Genomic DNA, 20,128 nt, shown 5'->3' on the forward strand with positions numbered 1-20,128 from the left:
TTCTCTGTGAGCGTAATGAACTACGCTTGTGGTTAATCAAAAACATCATAAATGTGTAGGAAATTCATAAATGTGAGCAAAAACTCTAGTAGCATTTGTTTGACACTTGATCTGCTCTGTGTTTACTCTCAGACGTTTATCAGGTTACTATAGTTAATCATTTTGTCACACCCCTGTGAAATTACAGATAAGAGAAACTATAGATAATCACAAGGACACTTTTTTTACACCACAGCTGGGTTTTAGGTGTTTTTCACACGACACACCCTTGCAACCAAAAACGTCTAGAAATGGCTAATGTGTGAAAAATGGAGAAAGAAACAGGAACCACTTTCAGATTTATTTTTATTATGAATTTTACCTACTGACTATTTATTTTTCTAACTGCACTGTTTGTTCAGAAATGCCTTATCTGGAACAGAAGGCCATATCAGTGTCATATCGTGTGTTTAGGTGCCATATCAGTTGTGAGAATGAGATATTAATGTGCTAAATGAATTAGTCACTTTGTATATATCATGTCTATTGTAGAATTTATCACCTGTGTGTGTTTGATATACAGTTTTCTGTTTTTTATTTGTTGAGTGTTTTATAAATGTACAGAGACACTAACCCACAGAATTAGCTTTAAGTAGTTTGATTTAGTTTGCATACCACATGTTTTGTTAATTTTGTTTGTCGTGCTCTGCTGTTCAAGCATTAAACATGCAGATTAAACCATCACTGGTTATCTGACTTGATTCAGTTATTGATTAGGTAACAATCATTGAAAAGCAGCATCATGTCTTATGACAAAAAAAAGTATGAATACTGATTTCAAACCACATTTGGATGCAAGCATCTTCTGCTCTTCACACTATGTTTTTCTGTAAATGTGTGCTAATATGTGTGGAAGTAGCTTTCAGATCTGCACAGGAGATAAAAGACAAAAGATGCTCATGGTCACTATCTTTGGTCAGTCAGTGTATTTCATCACAGTGCATCAGAAGAGTTTGGCAAAGATGAAGGGAAGAGGAGGAACAGTTTGTTTTCTAAAAAAACTCTTTAGAGTGCAAGATTGAAACAGACATGACGAAACTCACAGCGTCTCTGACTCTCAAAGAATGTACAGATTCACAGGAGCGAGAGTTTTATCAACAGTGATGATGATGAAGACCCTCCTCTTCTTCACAATCTGCCTGATTAATGGTAAGATGCTGTTTTCTTTGCAGTATCAACCTGTATGTGACCATTGTTTTTACCATGTGTATTCAACTGAGATCAACTCGTGTGTGTGAGTGCATGTGTAGGTCTTTTGTCTTTATTTGTGCACTTTTTCTAAAGTTTGCTGTCAGTATCTGATCATAAGGCACTGAATCAAGGCAAAGAGGAAGTGGATTTTGATTGACAGGTCACATGGGTGATGCTGCTGACACTGTGACTGGCATCACCGGAGGAAGTGTCATCATCAACTGTGTGTATGATCATAAAAATGTGAAAACCAGAGATGGTACAAAAAGCTTTTGCAAAATGTTGGGCAGGGAATGTACAATGGTGACAAAAGTAAAGGATAATTTTTGGATCCCAGAAGAGAGATTCTCTATGATTGATGATAAATCTCTGGGTCTGGTTAATGTGCTCATTAGAAACCTGACCGTAAATGACAGTGGGACATACAGATGTAAAGCCGACAGCATGTGGTTTCAGGAGGTAAAATTCAATGTGGAACAAGGTAGAAATTAATATTTCTTTAAAAATTTTGTTCACTTTCTCTGTCAGGCATTTAGGTTTATCATCTTATGTTTATTCCTAAGGCAATTTTACACCAACAGCTTTTGTTACACCAATTGGAAATCAATCTAAATGTTTGTTTAAATCTAAGATTGATGCTGTATTAGCTGTGCTGAGTGTTTGTTCAATTTCAGCTGCACTCAGCGTCAAAAGCATGTGATTTTATTGATCCTAATGGCTCTATACAATTAAAGAGTTTGTTATATTAATGACAGTTATCAAATGACTAATTTATGATATTATGACTTTACTAATGATTCAGTTTGTATACCACACGTTCTGTTTGAGTTTGCCGCCCTCTGCTGGTCAAGCAGTTTAAACCATCTCTGGTTATCTGGTTTGATTATTTATTAGGTAACGATAAGTGAACAGCAGCATCAGGAAGATACAAAGACTTATTTCAAGCCACAGGTTTTTTTTTTTTTTTTTTTTCTTCTGTAAATCTGTGCTAATTTGTGTGGAAGAAGCCTTCAGATCTGCACAGGAGATAATAGACAAGAATTTGCTCATGGTTTGGTTTAACACCACCATGAGTCAGTGTATTTCATCACAGTGAGTCAGAAGAGTTTAGCAAAAGAGGAAAGGGAAGAGGCGGAGCTGTTTGTTTTCTAAAAATCTTTTTAAAAGAGTGCAAGATAGACACAGAAAAAGACACAACGGAGGGACTCACAGTGTCTCTGATTGCTAAAAATGTACAGATTCACAGAAGTGAGAGTTTTATCAACAGTGATGATGATGAAGACCCTCCTCTTCTTCATGATCTGCCTGATTAAAGGTAAGATGCTGTTTTCTTTGCATTATCTTTGCACTATCAAGTTTGCTGTCAATATCTGATCATAAGACACTTATTAAAAGAGGAAGTGGATTTTGATTGACAGGTCACATGGGTGATGCTGCTGGCACTGTGACTGGCATCACAGGAGGAAGTGTCATCATCAACTGTGTGTATAGTCATAAAATGTGAAACAACTAAAAAAAGTGAAAAAAGTTTTTGCAAAATGTTGGGCAGCAAATGTACAATGGTGACAGAAGTGAAAAATGATTTATGGATTCCAGAAGAGAGATTCTCTATGACTGATGATAAATCTCTGGGTCTGATTAATGTGCTCATTAGAAACCTGACCATAAATGACAGCGGGACATACAGATGTAAAGCTGACAGTCAATTGATTCAGGAGGTGAAATTAGATTTGGATCAAGGTAAGAATTTTTTAACATGTACTCATTTAAAATGTCAGATGTAACATCATATGGCTATTTTACACCAAAAGCATTTTTAACTGAAATTGAGAATTTTTTTTTTTTTTTTATTTTTTTTTTTTTTTTTCAGAGTCGTGTTGTGGGACATCAGAGGAACAGACTGCTTATATATTAGGAACTGCTGTCATCCACTGCAAATATCCAGAAAAATATAAAGATTACCCAAAGCATTTGTACAAAGTGGAGAATGGATCATTAGTGCCTCTTATTCATATATTTGGAGGTTCAAACACCAAGGAGAGATTTTCTCTGAGTGATAATGAACAGAATCATGTCCTCACTGCAACTATTGCCAGTGTGAGTAGACATGATGATGGGGTGTATTTCTGTGGAACAGACAACAAACCACATGCTTTCCTTTTCAAGAGATTCAACTTCATGTTTCAGGTGAGAAAAAATTTGCAGCAAAATTACACATTAAATGTACATGTAAGTTAATCACGTTTTGATTCTTGATCTTTCATGTGGGTGACAACGGAAATCAACAGATGCTTCAGTCCAGTCTGGTGAGTTCTTTAAAATAAATGAAATTGATTATTATGATATTGAAAATGGAATAGTGCAGATGTTACCTCACTGTGAATTCAAAATGTTGAGCAGGTTGAGAGGAGGCAGTTCAGATATTGGTCATTTTATGTCCTGTTTCTCAACACTATCACAGTGGTTTCACATGGTGATCTCACAGTATGATTAGGGTGACCATACGGCTTCTTTTCCTTGGATATGTCCTCTTTTTGGACATATATATATATATATATATATATATATATATATATATAAACTGTCCGGCCAATTTCTAAATCATCCAAAATGTCTGGGATTCAGCTTTTGCTTTCTACAGTCGCCATTCATTGTGTGTGTTTTGTATTAAAGCCTTGTGTGGGACTGTTTTCTTATGCTCCAGCAAACATTCTAATATTGAATAGAAATTTTCCCACATCAGGGAGCCGCTATCAATATGCGGAGTCAATCTCCACCCCCAAAAACCCCAACCTGTCTGTTTTGAGCTTAATTTCTATGCAAACACTTATTTATTCATATCATCTTTACACTGTAAAAAAAAAAAAAAAAATAAACATTTTACCTTAAAATAATTTGTTACCCAGCTGACTTAAAATTTTTTTAGATTAGTCAGCTAAAATACCCAAGTTGTCATTTAAATTAACATTAAGTAACTTAAAATTTCAAGTTGACTAAACTACAAATTTTAAGTTAGCGTGGTAACAAATAAGAAAGTTTTTTTTTTTTTTTTTTTTTTTTACAGTGTACCTTTACTAACCATATTGTTGCTTACCTCTAGTCTGTTTTTACTCTGGTGACTCTCTTGCTTCTCCTATTTCAGGCCACTCATACTGTCTGTCATTATGAAGAGATCATCGTCACAGACAGCTACGTTTTGGGCCTTCCTGTATTTGGTGAACACGACCCCTATGATCCTCAAATGTGCACGTAACCATATTAATGACTCAAAAACAGGATTGACAGCCAGATTCTGTATGAATGTACAGCATTTGGAAAGATATATAGTAGTTATCGCCTCATCTACAGCCACTGGTGCTTGGACCTCAATGACGATATTGAATTGTTGTCCGATCAAGTTTCCTTTGCACAGAGTTTGGTCTTCTAATCTAATTTTTCTACTAATTTTCTACTATTCCTCACTATGATGTTTGTAGCAGGCCTATATGATGGCAGATACATGCATCTGTACACTATGTATGCAATAACATTGTCGCTGCAGCCTGTAGCGCGATGACGTAGCTGGATCAGGTCCAATACGTACTGGACGTTGTTACGCGCATGCGCGGTGGTTTGTATTGGCGACGTCATAGACACATGCACAGTAGCGATCTCTGAATATAATACGCATGTGCTGGTTTAAAGGGACACGCTCGCTCAATATTGTATTGTGATGACATTCTAATCTGTGTATTAGTAGTGATGAATATTAATAAGTAATTATTAATGGATAATATTTACACAAATCTGATGCTTAAATTGTGATGCTTTCTACACCGATGCAAAATGTTGAAACTATAAAGTTTTAAATTGCGTAACTTTAGAGCTTTTAAACTTAAATTTAATGGATTAAAAGCATAATATCTTTGTCAAGTATTATTTTCAGCGAGCGTATATACAACATTAAAATGAAGCCATTTTATTCAGGTCATATTTATTGTTGAGTGGAAGCAAAAATGAGTCAAGTAATTGTCTCAATGTCATTTTAATTCCAAAGTTACAATAAAATAAGTAATGTAAAAAAAACTTAAAATACCAGTACACATTTTTCTACAGTGATCCCAATGTCAGCAGGGCATGAACATATATGGGGGGGAACAACATTAAAACATTAATAATTAAACATTAGGCTCAATATACAAACCGATCACAGCAGTCAAGCAGTTGTCACTCACTTTTATATTAAAATATCAGCACAACAAACTAGTTGTCCTTGGGGCTATAATGATTGCCGTCACTGATGAAGCAGTCTGCTGAGCAATAGCCGTCAAACTCCTTCACTGCGTAAAACCCACGAAGGATTCCCTTCTTTCCATTTCCAAAGTAGCCTGGCGGGAAGTCTTTAAAGAAGTCCCCACACCAAAGGCATTGCGTCAATTTATATGACACCCGATACATCTCCTTGTGGTCACTGATACTCCAGTTGACAACACCTATTGTAAGAAAGAGATTTAAATTATTAAAAGGTGCAAAGCTTAATGCATTTGCAGTTTTAAAAAAAATTGTGTGTAGTGTATAAAGGAAACCTGTCTACTTGTAAAAATATTTAAAAAATAAAATAAAAAAAAAACTTACTGTCAAGCCAGGCAAAATGAGCCTTTTTCCTAAATGATGGCTCACCAACGACATCATGGAAAACCCGACAAGTCAGAGACAGTCTGAGGATAGCCACATCTCCATCCTCATTGACTCCATCCAGCAGGCATGACAGGGGAGGTACCTGTGTAATGACAGGAGAAGTCTGTCCTGAAAAAATAAGAAGCGGAGCAGTGGCTGCTGGGCTATGCAGGAGTGGAGATTGAGGTTCCTGGCCAGAAATACCCAACTTTTGTTTACATTTTTGTAGATGAGTAATGAACTGAACTTTTCTTATTACTGTAGCAGGACAGTAACAGCAATGGAAATGTGCATTTTCTCTACAGAGAAAATTGCACTTAACAATCACAAACTCTGGAAAAAAGTAACAAAAAGCACTTATGCTCTGATCAAATTGTATAAATCAAAATAATATTACTAGAGGTAAAATTATACTCACCATCATGATGTACTGCCAATTTTATATGATTCTTCACATGGTTATCTATGGATTGTTGTGATGTTGTTTTGTACCTCTCACAAAAAGGACAGTGGTACTGGTTACAGCACCGTGTGCACCTTGAAACTTCTGGGCAACTGCTCTTTTTAAAGACATTTGTCTAGAACAAGACAATAACAAATAGTAATCATTAGCTGATCAAAATTAGGTTAATCTTGCATTAGCCCTGTAGCCTGTACACATGGTATTATGTACTGATATAACGTTATAAGATTAAAATGTGAATCCATGTGCGCATCATAAGAGTCATTTCAGCTAAACACTAAGCGTCACGGGTTTACCGCTTCGGATACAAAACAATTCACCAGACTATAAATATTGAAACAACAAAACAGTAAATGAAGATCCCAAAGATTAATTACCTACCGACATACAATAACTGTCGTTAATCTGGTCATCCGTGAAGAATCCAATGCTGCGTCCGAAATCGCATACTTCCCTACTATATAGTACGCGAAAAACAGTATGCGAGGCGAGTAGTATGTCCGAATTCATAGTATTCGAAATTCAGTAGGCGAGAAGTACCCGGATGACCTACTGCTTCCGCCCGAATTCTGTAGTACGCATATCATGGACACTTTCCTATCCCATGAGGCTCCGGGAGAGGAGGCGTCATATTCGAAAAATGGCGGAAAGTGGAGACGCGGCTCATTTCAATTGTAAGTACCTCAGGAAAAAACGTTGTTTATTGTGATTAAATGACACTTGTTTAACACAATCTAAATAAACGGATGACATTGTAAATCGAAACGTTATTTGATAAATAATCTAGAAGCTGTCTACGAAGACGTGATCTGCCAGCAGCTGACCGACGCCTTCTCTGAGCTGTCTGTCCAATCAACGTTAAAACGCCGAACATTGCCGGTGCGGTGTTCGTGCAGTGGAGTCTCTTTAAATTTTCGCGCTGTTGTGACGACGCATGACACGTGATAACATCAATATGGCGGATGTAGTACGTCCGAATTCCATTCATACTACCCACATTCATACTATATAGAACGTACTTTTTAACGGTCGGGTAGTACGTTCATATTTAAATGTAGTGCCTACTTAAGTAGTATGCGATTTCGGACGCAGCACAAGAGTCTTCTTCTTCTTCTTCTTCTTGTATCATTTATTGGCGGTTGACAAGCCAACTTATGGTGTATTACCGCCACCAACTGGACTGGATTGTGAAGCTTCGACGGGGGTTACAACAAAAAAAAAAAAAAAAAAAAAAAAAAAAAAAAACTAAATTCTTCCTTCCAATCCTGTAACTTTCAGATAATAGAGTATTTCTTTTTGCACTGTTGACTGTTCTGAAGCACAACTTAATAGATTTATTAAACTGAAATTAGTTATACTTAGATCCTTCAATTTCTTAGTCAACTCGCCTCTTTCTCTATTATATGCTGTACAGTGTAGAAGTACATGTTCAATTGTCTCTACTTCACTACAGAATATACACAATCCAGTTTGGTGTTTTCCTATTATGTACAATGAATGATTTAACCCAGAATGTCCTATCCGCAGTCGTGTAATAATGATATCTTCTCTTCTGTTGTTGAGGCATACTCTCCCTTTACCAACTTGTTTTTGAATGCTATATAGGTGCCTACCCTTTATTCCCCTGTCCCACATTTCTTGCCACTTTTTATTGATTTGATTTTTAATTATTCCTTTTATTTCTGCTTTACTTAGTGGAATTCGCACTTCAATAGTCGTATGTTTCATCGCCTGTTTAGCCAATTGGTCAACTATTTCATTCCCCTGTACTCCTACGTGAGCAGGTACCCATATGAACCTCAGGATTATACCCATATTTTGTATTCTGAGCAGATTTATAAGTATTTCATAAATCAATTCTTGCCTTACTTTCGATGTCCCACCTGACAAACTATTTAGAGATGATATAGAGTCTGAACAAATAACTGCCCTTGTTGGCTTAACTTCCTCTACCCACTGAATAGCCAACAAAATTGCTGTCAGCTCAGTAGTAAAAACAGATGCATAATTGGTTATCCTTTTCTGAATTTTGACTTGATATCTCTGAATGTATACAGCTGCAGCCGTATGCCCAGAAGCTGGATCCTTTGACCCATCAGTGAATATATGAAGCATAGAGGAATATGCTTGATCCAAATACTGTTGTACTACGACATCCTTATGTATAATTTTTTCGTTCTTAAACTTATATTGAAGATGAAAATCAACTTGAGGCATAGGAAGCAACCAAGGGGGAATATTTGGTATTACGACAGAAGGACTAACTGGAATATCAGTAATACCCAGATTCATAGCATCCTTATTTGCTGTCCAACCAAAACTTCTAATACCGTCATTTCCATATTCCCAACATTCTTTTAGTATTTCCTTAACTGGATGTGTCTCTGTATGTCCTTTTATATTAACCCAATAATTCATTGCTAACTTCAATTTACGCAACCTGAATCCAAGAGTCGAGTCTGCAGAACGGAGATAAAGCACGTGTGATCATTCACGAACTACCTACTGCGCATGCATCTATGACGTCACCAAAACAAACCACCGCGCATGCGCGTAACAACGTCCAGTACGTATTGGACCTGATCCAGCTACGTCATCGCGCTACAGGCTGCAGTAAGGACCTCTTGTGTTTTTTACCAATAAACACAAATACAAAGTTCTGGCATGAAACTCTAGATGGCGCAGTCTGATAGATCTAACTCAATATGACATAATGAGATCATTATCACATGTCACAGCTGATTGGTTCTCTCATGTATTGGTAGACAGTGAGCTCACTGCTCAACATTCAGATATTTGGCTAATGCTTGTGGTAGCAGTTTGCAGCACACTTAAAGGGGTCATCGGATGCAAAGTTCACTTTTTCATGTTGTTTGAACATTAATGTGTGTTGGCAGTGTATGTACAAATCTACACTATAATGATAAAAATCCATGCAGTGGTTTTTAATTAATCTTAAAAATAATATCCCCTTTTTCAAATTAAGCCGTTCTCAGATGCCTGTCGTTGTGGCATCACACCAACAGAGGCCGCTCCCACGATAGTTTGATTGACATGAGCGTCTTACCTCAGATCAGCTGTAACAGTCCGACCTCCATTGTTTTGCTGCCAGAGCAGGGATGTTAGTTAGAAAGAATATCTCCGATTGAGTGATTGAGGTGTTGTGCTGCTGGATGTAATAATGAACATAGTGGTCGTCATTTACTCCGACATCTGAGCCGCTGAAGATGCAGTAGATTACGTTTGTTTGTGAAGGGAATGCACCTCCCGATCTACATATATCTGCCTATGTTCACACAAATCATTCATGATCCAGCTTCAGCAGAAGTGAGTGTAAGGGGTTTCTTTTTTTTATGAATCTTTGAGATCGCATTTCCTAATAACGTGGTAGTTGCAAGTTTAGCGGCTAAATGCCGCTAAAGTAAACAGGCTTGTCACTCCACAGAGAGAAGAGAGGGGCGGGGTGAGCAGAGCTAATTAACATTTAAAGAAACCTCGACCAGAATGAGATGATTTTTGCTGAGCTGATTTTGGCAAGGTAAAAAAGGTGTTGCTTTTCACTACTATTGAGAGTTTTTAACCAAAGTATTTTATAGACTTTTCATTAAGACCCTAAAGAATCATGGAAAAGAATTGTGGAAAATGGGCATCTGATGACCCCTTTAAGAAACATCTGACATCAGCAACTAAGAAAAGTGAATGCTCTTTTAATCCATGTGGTTTTGTGTATTGCGTGGTCTGCCTACTTCAAAAATGAGCAATCATAAACAAGTATAAACTAAGTGTCATGTTAGCAGCAGTTTGCATTGTATGCAGAAACACAATATTAAGCCTTTGTGTTTATACAGCTGGAGCAAAACGCAGTCTAGACTCTAGAGCATGTAATTGCTCCAAGGACACACAATAGTAATGGACATGAAAACATGTTAAATGAAAAAAAACATTCTCATGTATGCATTTCAACCGGGGTTCACTTTATTTAGCGACATAATCTCAATGTCACGTTTGTTTAAATCCAGGGGCATTTCTAGGATTTTAAAACATCAGGGGCTAGTGGTGTTGGGTGGGAGCTCACATCATGCTCACATAAGATTCTGTTAGACACAAGTGGTTGAACCCGGATCCTTTACGGTGGGTCTGGGGGCATTAAACCGGGGGTTAAAGACCTTGTCACACTATTAACAATAGTAAATAGTAATCACTGCAAATAGCAAACATATCAAAGTATTATAACAAAATTATAAAATTACAAAAATATGTTAGACAATTAAAATAATACATTTGAAAATGCATTTATAACTGTAACAAATATAGTTGCATACAAAAATGGGGCCCTATTTTTTCCTAAATTCCTTTTTATTTTATTTTTTTCAAATTCTGTTTTCTGTTTTCATTTTTCTGGTCTTCTTTTTAATGGTTAAATTTAATTTTATTAATCATGTGTAATTAATTAAAACCATGAATCTTATAAAATTTACCATCAATTTATCAAAAGTTAAAAAACAATAACATATTTGGGACCCTATGAAATGTTTTATTTTTTCTCACTTTACATTTTATTGTTACCAAATATGTTTTAGCATGTATGTTTATTTGATTGCATAAAAACAGCTTTTATTTATTTTTACAATAGCCTCATGGAATTCTGTATTGTGTATTTTTTTTTTTTTTTTCTGGTTATCAGATGAAGGTATATTGATTTATTTGATCTTTTAATGAAAATTATATTTTATTTTTGTCAAATAAAGGGGATTGGAAAATGTAAAACATGGAAGAAATACTGTGTGAAAAAAAATACATTTTATTAATTAACAGTAGTAGTAGTAGGCACGTACATTATACTGAATGATGAATAAAGTTAAACCGAACATTTATTTTGACGGGTTGCCGACCTGCCCTGAATACAGTTAAATTTCTGTGTATATATTTGACGCTTGTTTTACTCAAATCAGTGAAATGCTTATGAAGTGACTTTTAAGTGAAACGGCAGACGCTGAAATCACTGCGTGTCAGTATAACGTGTAGAAAACGAAACCGCGCATCCGCGCCGTTTATTCATAAAAGACACGCAGAACATGCAGGATTCATATTTAAATAGTCTTTTTCGGCATAATATTTACAGATACTAGTCCATATCGCGACTTGATTTAAGTTTAATGACCAACTTTTGATTATTTAATTCAAACTTTGAAAAATTTCGTGGAAATCATAGGGTCATACAAAAAACATTTAGGGCTGGAGTAAAAACTTTCGGGGCTCGAGCCCCAAATGATTAGCCCTAGCGACGGCCCTGATAAATCTAAGATTGATGCTGCATTAGCTGTGCTGAGTGTTTGTTCAATTTCAGCTGCACACAGCGTCAAAAGCATGTGATTTTATTAATCTTAATGGCTCTATACAATTAAAGAGTTTGTTATATTAATGGCAGTTATCAAATGACTAATTTATGATATTATGACTTTATTAATGATTCAGTTTGTATACTTCTGTTTGAGTTTGCGCCCTCTGCTGGCCAAGCACTAAAATGCAGTTTAAACCATCTCTGCTTATCTGGTTTGATTAGGTAACAATAAGTGAACAGCAGCATCATGAAGATACAAAGACTTATTTTAAGCCACAGTTAATTGTTTTTTTTTTCTGCTCTTCAGACTGTTTTTATTTTCTTCTTCTTCTGTAAATGTGTGCTAATTTGTGGAAGAAGCCTTCAGACCTGCACAGGAGATAATAGACAAAAAATTGCTCATGGTTTGGTTTAACACTCCACTGTGAGTCCACATGGTTCTTAACTTTGGTCAGTCAGTGTATTTCATCACAGTGAGTCAGAAGAGTTTAGCAAAGAGGAAAGGGAAGAGGCGGAGCTGTTTGTTTTCTAAAAATATATTTTAAGAGTGCAAGATAGACAGAAAAACAAGGCACAACGGAGGTACTCACGGCATCTCTGACTGCTGAAGAATGTACAGATTCACAGGAGTGAGAGTTTTATCAACAGTGATGATGATGAAGACCCTCCTCCTCCTCACAGTCTGTAAGATGTTGTTTTCTTTGCAGTATCAACATGCATGTTGTTCTTTTTTATTAACTATTGACTCACTGAGATCAAATTGTGTGAGTGCACGTGTCTTTACGTGTAGGTCTTATGTCTTTGTGCATTTTTTTTTTAAGTTTGCTGTCAGTATCTGATCATAAGACACTTATTAAAAGAGGAAGTGGATTTTGATTGACAGGTCACATGGGTGATGCTGCTGACACTGTGACTGGCATCACAGGAGGAAGTGTCATCATCAACTGTGTGTATAGTCATGAAAATGTGAAGACCAGAGAAAATGCAAAAAGCTTTTGCAAAATGTTAGACAGCGAATGTACAACGGTGACAGAAGTGAAGAATGATTTATGGATCCCAGAAGAGAGATTCTCTATGATTGATGATAAATCTCTGGGTCTGGTTAATGTGCTCATTAGAAACCTGACCGTAAATGACAGCGGGACATACAGATGTAAAGCCGACAGCACGTGGTTTCAGGAGGTGAAATTCAATGTGGAACAAGGTAGAAATTAATATTTCTTTAACAAATTGTGCTCGCTTTCTCTGTCAGGCATTTAGGCTTATCATCTTATGATAAGACAGTTTTTTTTTTTTTTTTTTGTTTTGTTTTGTTTTGTTTTGTTTTTTTCACCATCAACTATTGTTACACAAATTGGAATTAAAATTCTTTTGGTTCAGAGTCGTGTTGTGTGACGTCAGAGGAACAGACTGCTTATATATTAGGAACTGCTGTCATCCACTGCAAATATCCAGAAAAATATAAAGATCACCCAAAGCATTTGTACAAAGTGGAGAATGGATCATTAGTGTCTCTTATTCATATATTTGGAGGTTCAGACACCAATGAGAGATTTTCTCTGAATGATAATGAACAGAAGCATGTCCTCACTGCAACTATTGCCAATGTGAGTAGACGTGATGATGGGGTGTATTTCTGTGGAACAGGCAACACACCACATGCTTTCCTTTTCAAAGAGATTCAACTTCATGTTTCAGGTGAGAAACAATTTGCAGCAAAATTACACATTAAATGTACATGTAAGTTCATCTCATTTTGATTCTTGACCTTTCATGTAGGCGACAAAGGAAAAGCAAGAACAGATGCTTCAGTCCAGTCTGGTGAGTTCTTTAAAATAAATGAAATTGATTATTATGATGCTGAAATTGGATTAATGACCATTTAGAGTATAAGAGTTAAAGTGGTTTGCTGGTAAAGTGATACTTGCAGAGCTTGCCTTGGCAGTAGTGATGGGTAAAACAAAGGTTTTTGAAAATCTGAATTAATCAAAATATTGCGCCATAAAATGGTTCACTGTTTTAAAACATTGTAAATGCAACAAAAGCCCAGCACAAATATGCATTATATCACATACAAACCAATTTGAAATGATTTACTGAAAGTGACATTTGTTAAATGCAATTAACAGATCAAGTAGTACCATTAAATGTGAATTGTCTGTATAATATGTGTTATTTTATCACTTTGTAAGGCTTGTTTATGGAAAGCTTTGCTAAGCAGGCCAGTAAACCCAGCAGGCACCGGACGTCAATGTAATGTCAGGTTGATGTTGGATCCCAATAACGGACAGATGTTGTATAGTGGTTGAGAATGGAAATTGGGTTGACGTCAGTGTTTGATGTCAATTTGATATTGACTTCACGTTGGATTTTGGTTGCACAACCTGAAAACAACAAAACAGCTGACAAACAAACGTCACAAACAAAATTTAACCAAATATCAACAACTGACCGTGATTGTGACTGACTGTGGTGAAAATAGTTGCAGAGTACTTCAGTTTGAGTTTTACTGGATTGTTTGTGTTGGTCTTGTTGCTAGACTGATATTATTGTGGATTGTTCCTTCAACACTCATGCTCATATCTACACAGCTGTGATCTTGCTGGTGATGCTTCATTCTGTGGTTTGAATTTATTTTCTTTACTGTGTTTTGTGTCATTCTGCAGATCTCTACATCATCATTTTAGTGGTTATGTGTTTGATTCTGTTGCTAGCCGGAGGACTGACTTTGTTGTTGCTCAATCAGAGATGTAAAAAGACGCACGGTACAAACACAAATGCTCCGAAATCAAATGTGATGCTGAAATCTTTTAACTTCTGTATTCTTGTATGTTCACTTTCATGCTTTCAACATTTTGTGCATCCACAGGTTCAGGCTCATCACATCAGGGGAACATGAGAGAGGGTGATGATGAGGTAAAATTGCTTCTTCATTGTTTATCTGTTAGCATGACTACAGTATTTCTCAAACAGTGTAGAACAATGTTTACAAAAGTAATTGTAAATCATAGAACTGAAAATGTTATTCAGTTAAAATAATGAACCTGATTCTTTCAGGGAGTCTCATCTCCTCATTATGAAGTGGTCTCAGACTCTGGAAACACACCATTACGCCCGTCTGCTCAGAAGCCCATCAGTTTAAACACGGTTTATGACACGGCACGTTTACCCACAAACCCCTCTGACAGTGATTTCTACACACTGGCTGAACAGCCTCAAAATATGACATGTATGTGATTCAGTATGTTGCCATTTATTACAATAAATAAATTTTTGCCAGTTTGTCATTTGGGACCCTCCTTTTTGTTAACAAAATAATCAATAGTGCACTACTGTCATCTGTCATATAGTCTACATATGCTGGCATGAAAATCTAAACAGTATATGTGTATATAAATAACAACAGTTTTGTTGTTCACGTTATGATTAGATTGTCCAAATGTGATTTAATGGCTTTTAAATAGGGCAGAATAGACTATTTTAAAGTAATTGTTCATTTTGAAACCGGTCCTTTCATAATTGAACATCGTCAAATTAAATGCCTTTAAATGCATTTTATCTCAATCTGGTGTCACAAAACAGCAGTGTGGCTAAGAGGTGTCGTTCGTGTCTTGGTCGAAAATCTGCTCACTGAAGAGGTCAGTTTCATCATGTGTCTGTTTGAGGTCGAGCTTAATCTCTATGTAATCATGTATTTGTGGATTCTTATCATCTTTATTATTGTTCACTATATTGCTGCTTATCTCCAGTCTGTTTTTACTCTGGTGACTGTCTTTCTTCTGTCATTTCAGTCCACTCATACTGTGTGTTATTATGAACCGCTCGTTTGCACAGACAGCTACGGTTTGGGCCCCTACGATCCTCACCTCACCTATTCCATCGTCATATTTCAAACTACAGACCATTGTTGATTCATGATCAAATGATTCAAATGATTCACTGTTTTGTGTAAATGCAATGAAAACTTAAAAAAAAAAAAATGTTTTGTTAGAAATGTATTAAATGCAATTAACAAACCATCTACCATTAAATGTGATTTATGTATAGGCCTAATATGTTTTCTTTTATTAAATTGTGGAACTTATTTTTTTATTAAGGGTCTAATTGTCTCAACAGACCAATCAGACTATTTACTAATCTTCCTTTTTATTATACAAATGTGGTGTTAAAATGTCTGTGCATTTATAAAGTTGATCTGAGATCAGTTAAAAAGCATTGGCACTGATTCATGGCTTCACAGAGATCATTGATTCCTAGCGGCGAACCATTACAATTTTGAAACATTGAAAAAATTCTGATGTAACAAAGACTTGTTTACGGAAATCTTTTGACTTTGGTTATTTGATATGTGCCCTGATTCACTGGTTTTGAAGCTTCAAATGCATGTAACCATATTAATGGCTCAAAAACAGGACTGACAGCCACATTCTGTATGAATGTCTGGCATTTAAAAAGATATATGCCAGTTATTGCCTTATCTACAGCCATTGGTGCTTGGAACCTGATGACAGGCAGTATTGAATTGTTGTCCGTTCAAGTTTGGTCTTCTAATCTCATGTTCCTACTATTTTTCTACTATTCCCCACTATGATGTTTGTAGTAGGCCTATATTAATGCAGATACATGCATCAGTACACTGTATATGGAATAACATTGTCTTGTTTTTTTTTTTTTTTTTTTTTTTTTTTTTTTTTTTTGTTTTTTTTCCAGCAAACACAAATACAAAGTTCTGGTATGAAACCATAGTTGGCACAGTTCGACAGACCTAAGTGAATATGACATAATGACATCATTATCACATGTCACAGCTGATTGGTTCTCTCCTGTATCCATAGCCAATGAGCTCGCTGCTCAACATTCAAATATTTGGCTAATGCTTGTAGTAGCAGTTTACAGTGCACTTCAGAAACATCTGAAATCAACATCTAAGATAAGTGAAGGTTATTTTAATCCATATAAATGTGTGTATTGCATGGACAGCCTAATTAGAAAATGAGCAATCATAAACAAATTTAAACTAAGTGTCTTGTTGGCAGCAGTTTGCATCATATGCAGGAACAAAATATTAAGCATATTAGCAGCAGCATTTAGCATTTGTGTTTATACATCTGGAGCAAAACGCAGTCTAGAATCTAGAGCATGTAATTTCTCTGAGGACACACAATAGTAGCAGACAAGAAAACAGGTTAAATGAAATAAGCATTCTCATGTATGCATTTCAACCAGGGTTCACTTTATTCAGCAACGTAATCTCATTGTCACGTTTGTTTAAATCTAAGATTGATGTTTCATTAGCTGTGCTGAGTGTGTGGTCAAATTCAGCTGCATGCAGTGTCAAAAGCATGTGCTTTTATTGATCCTAATGGCTCAGTGCTATGGCCCTCTACTGTTCAAGCATTAAAATGCAGTTTTTAACCATCTCTGCTTATCTGGTTTGACTGATTATTAGGTAACAATCAGTGAACAGCAGCATCACGATTTATGGAAAAAAAAGATACGAAGACTTTCAAGCCACAGTTGAATGCAAGCATCATGTTTTGTCGGCTCTTCACACAACTGTGAGCAGGCCTGAATAAAAATTGAGAGATTACATAGATTATTAATCCATATGCACACACCTTTTACACGTTTTACTGAATTTCCTTTTTAATATTTATTTACATTTTATTTACATTTTATTTTGGTTTTTAAATGCATTAGCTTTTTGTCAATCCACTGGTTCAGATTTAAAAATATGTTTCGCTTTTGGAATATATAGAGTAATCTATATAAGATAGCAATTATTGTCTTTCTGTTGACAAGGGTTTTGTTGACTATAAATTTGACCTTTGAAATTTGAGGCAAGTGCAACTCTTTGGTCAATTGTTTGTGCGCAGTGGTGTGATGAAAATTTAAATAAAAATACAGATTTTTAAACATAAAGGTATCCCCTTGGACTTGGTAAAAGATAATCTGTTTACCATCTTGACTGGAAAATACTATTTCATGGTCAGTTTGTCATTTATTATTTGCTAATGTTAGTGAATGTTTACATAAGAGTGCACAGTCCTACTAACATAATAAACCGAAAGCAATCTTTATGTGACATTTCAAATGTTTTAATTTGATCATCCGAGTCTAATATGATCCAGCAGACCGTACTAAAAGTCAGCTGGCCTCTGGTTGCCCATCCCTAGAATATCCACATTAGTAATGTATTAAAACTAGTGACTTGTAGTATTAATAACTAATAAACCTAAAAAAAGATGACAGTGCATCAAAACGCAAACGCAGTTTACACCCATGTTTACACAAGGAGCAGGTGAACATTTCTTTTGTACCAACTAACAAATGCATCTTTTTTTCTTGAGTTAAAGAAATGTTTAATCTTTTTAAAAAGCACGCTATTTACACTTAATGTAAAGACACTCCGAATATATTTTTTTCTCCTCACTTGGGCCCCAAGTGCGCATGGGCCCCTGGGGCTGTGCACACAATGCCCATTGGATAATCTGGGCCTGACTGTGAGTCAGTGTATTTCATCACAGTAAGTCAGAAGACTTTAGCAAAGAGGAAAGGGAAGAGGTGGAGCTGTTTTTTTATAAAAATCTTTTTTAAAGAGTGCAAGATAGACACAGAACGAGACACAACGGAGGGACTCACAGTGTCTCTGACTGCTGGAAGAATGTACAGATTCACAGAAGTGAGAGTTTTATCAACAGTGATGATGATGAAGACCCTCCTCTTCTTCATGATCTGCCTGATTAAAGGTAAGATGCTGTTTTCTTTGCATTATCTTTGCACTATCAAGTTTGCTGTCAGTATCTGATCATAAGGCACTTATTAAAAGAGGAAGTGGATTTTGATTGACAGGTCACATGGGTGATGCTGCTGACACTGTGACTGGCATCACAGGAGGAAGTGTCATCATCGTCTGTAAATATAAACCTGAAACAACTAAAGAAAGTGAAGAAAGCTTTTGCAAAATGTTGGGCAGTGAATGTACAAGAGTGAAAGAAGTAAAAAATGATTTATGGATCCCAGAAGAGAGATTCTCTATGACTGATGATAAATCTCTGAGTCTGGTTAATGTGCTCATTAGAAACCTGACCATAAATGACAGCGGGACATACAGATGTAAAGCTGACAGTAAATTGATTCAGGAGGTGAAATTAGATTTGGAGCAAGGTAAGAATGTTTCACATGTACTCGTTTAATCTGTCAGGTGTTTAGACAGAATCTTATGGTTATTGTACACCAACAGCAATTTTAACTGAAATTAAGAAATTATATTTTTCTTGGTTTCAGAGTCGTGTTGTGTGACGTCAGAGGAACAGACTGCTTATATATTAGGAACTGCTGTCATCCACTGCAAATATCCAGAGAAATACAAAAATAGTCTAAAGCATTTGTACAAACTGGAGAATGTGTCTCATTAGTGTCTCTTATTCATATATATGGAGGTTCAAACACCAATGAGAGATTTTCTCTGAGTGATGATGAACAGGAGCGTGTCCTCACTGCAAAAATTGCCAGTGTGAGTAGACGTGATGATGGGGTGTATTTCTGTGGAGTAGACAACAAACCTATCTACGCTTCCCTTTTCACAAAGATTCAACTTCATGTTTCAGGTGAGAAACAATTTGCAACAAAATTACACATTAAATGTACATGTAAGTTCATCTCATTTTGATTCTTGACCTTTCATTTGGGTGACAAAGGAAAAGCAAGAACAGATGCTTTAGTCCAGTCTGGTGAGTTCTTTAAAATAAATGAAATTGATTATTATGATGCTGAAATTGGATTAATGACCATTTAGAGTATAAGAGTTAAAGTGATTTGCTGGTAAAGTGATACTTGCAGAGCTTGCCTTGGCAGTAGTGATGGGTAAAACAAAGGTTTTTGAAAATCTGAATTAATCAAAATATTGCACCATAAAATGATTCACTGTTTTAAAATGTTTGGCTTTTAAAAATGGTGTAAATGCAACAAAAGCCCAGCACAAAAATGCATAATATGACTTACAAACCAATTTGAAATGATTTACTGAAAGTGTATTTTATTAAATGCAATTAACAGATCAAGAAGTACCATTAAATATGAAGTGTCTGTATAATATGTGTTATTTTATCAATTAGCAAGGTTTGTTTGTTTTTTGAAAGCTTTTCTAAATAGTCCAATAAACCCAGCAGGCACCGGACGTCAATGTAATGTCAGGTTGATGTTGGATCCCAATAACGGACAGATGTTGTATAGTGGTTGAGAATGGAAATTGGGTTGACGTCAGTATTTGTTGTCAATCTGATGTTGACTTCACTTTGGATTTTGGTTACCCAACGTCACAACCGAAATTTAACCAAATATCAATGCTTTTTGACCTTGTCTGCAAGCTGGGAATTTACTCTTCCTTTTATTATACAAAAGTGCCATTAAAATTTATAATACTGATCTGAGATCAG

The 20,128-nt window shown here is 35.9% G+C and overlaps 1 protein-coding gene and 1 long non-coding RNA gene across 9 annotated transcripts in view; both read left to right on the top strand.

Moving 5' to 3' along the window:
- Position 1: 1 nt before the first annotated feature.
- The window catches only part of LOC127161099 (polymeric immunoglobulin receptor), a 22,162-nt gene continuing 2,035 nt past the window's right edge, over positions 2 to 20,128 (top strand). Inside the window, exons 1-8 of one of the 8 annotated variants that reach the window (XM_051103757.1) lie at positions 2 to 1,102; positions 2,460 to 2,545; positions 12,574 to 12,894; positions 13,071 to 13,388; positions 13,470 to 13,511; positions 14,357 to 14,455; positions 14,560 to 14,606; positions 14,748 to 14,919. In XM_051103757.1, coding sequence (XP_050959714.1) covers positions 2,461 to 2,545; positions 12,574 to 12,894; positions 13,071 to 13,388; positions 13,470 to 13,511; positions 14,357 to 14,455; positions 14,560 to 14,606; positions 14,748 to 14,919 — 1,084 coding nt within the window. In that variant the 5' untranslated portion in view covers positions 2 to 1,102; position 2,460. Of the gene's footprint in view, positions 1,189 to 2,254; positions 2,546 to 2,763; positions 2,971 to 11,047; positions 12,375 to 12,573; positions 12,895 to 13,070; positions 13,389 to 13,469; positions 13,512 to 14,356; positions 14,456 to 14,559; positions 14,607 to 14,747; positions 14,920 to 15,272; positions 16,314 to 20,128 lie in introns of those variants that run through there. The other 7 variants (XM_051103754.1, XM_051103753.1, XM_051103755.1 and 4 more) reach the window with 7 other exon arrangements.
- On the top strand, positions 3,460 to 7,599 carry LOC127161102 (uncharacterized). The gene is made up of 2 exons (XR_007826936.1): positions 3,460 to 3,536; positions 4,373 to 7,599. It is a non-coding gene; the product is annotated as an uncharacterized LOC127161102 (long non-coding RNA).

Source organism: Labeo rohita, unplaced genomic scaffold (assembly GCF_022985175.1).
Source record: "Labeo rohita strain BAU-BD-2019 unplaced genomic scaffold, IGBB_LRoh.1.0 scaffold_543, whole genome shotgun sequence".
Lineage (NCBI taxonomy): Eukaryota > Metazoa > Chordata > Actinopteri > Cypriniformes > Cyprinidae > Labeo > Labeo rohita.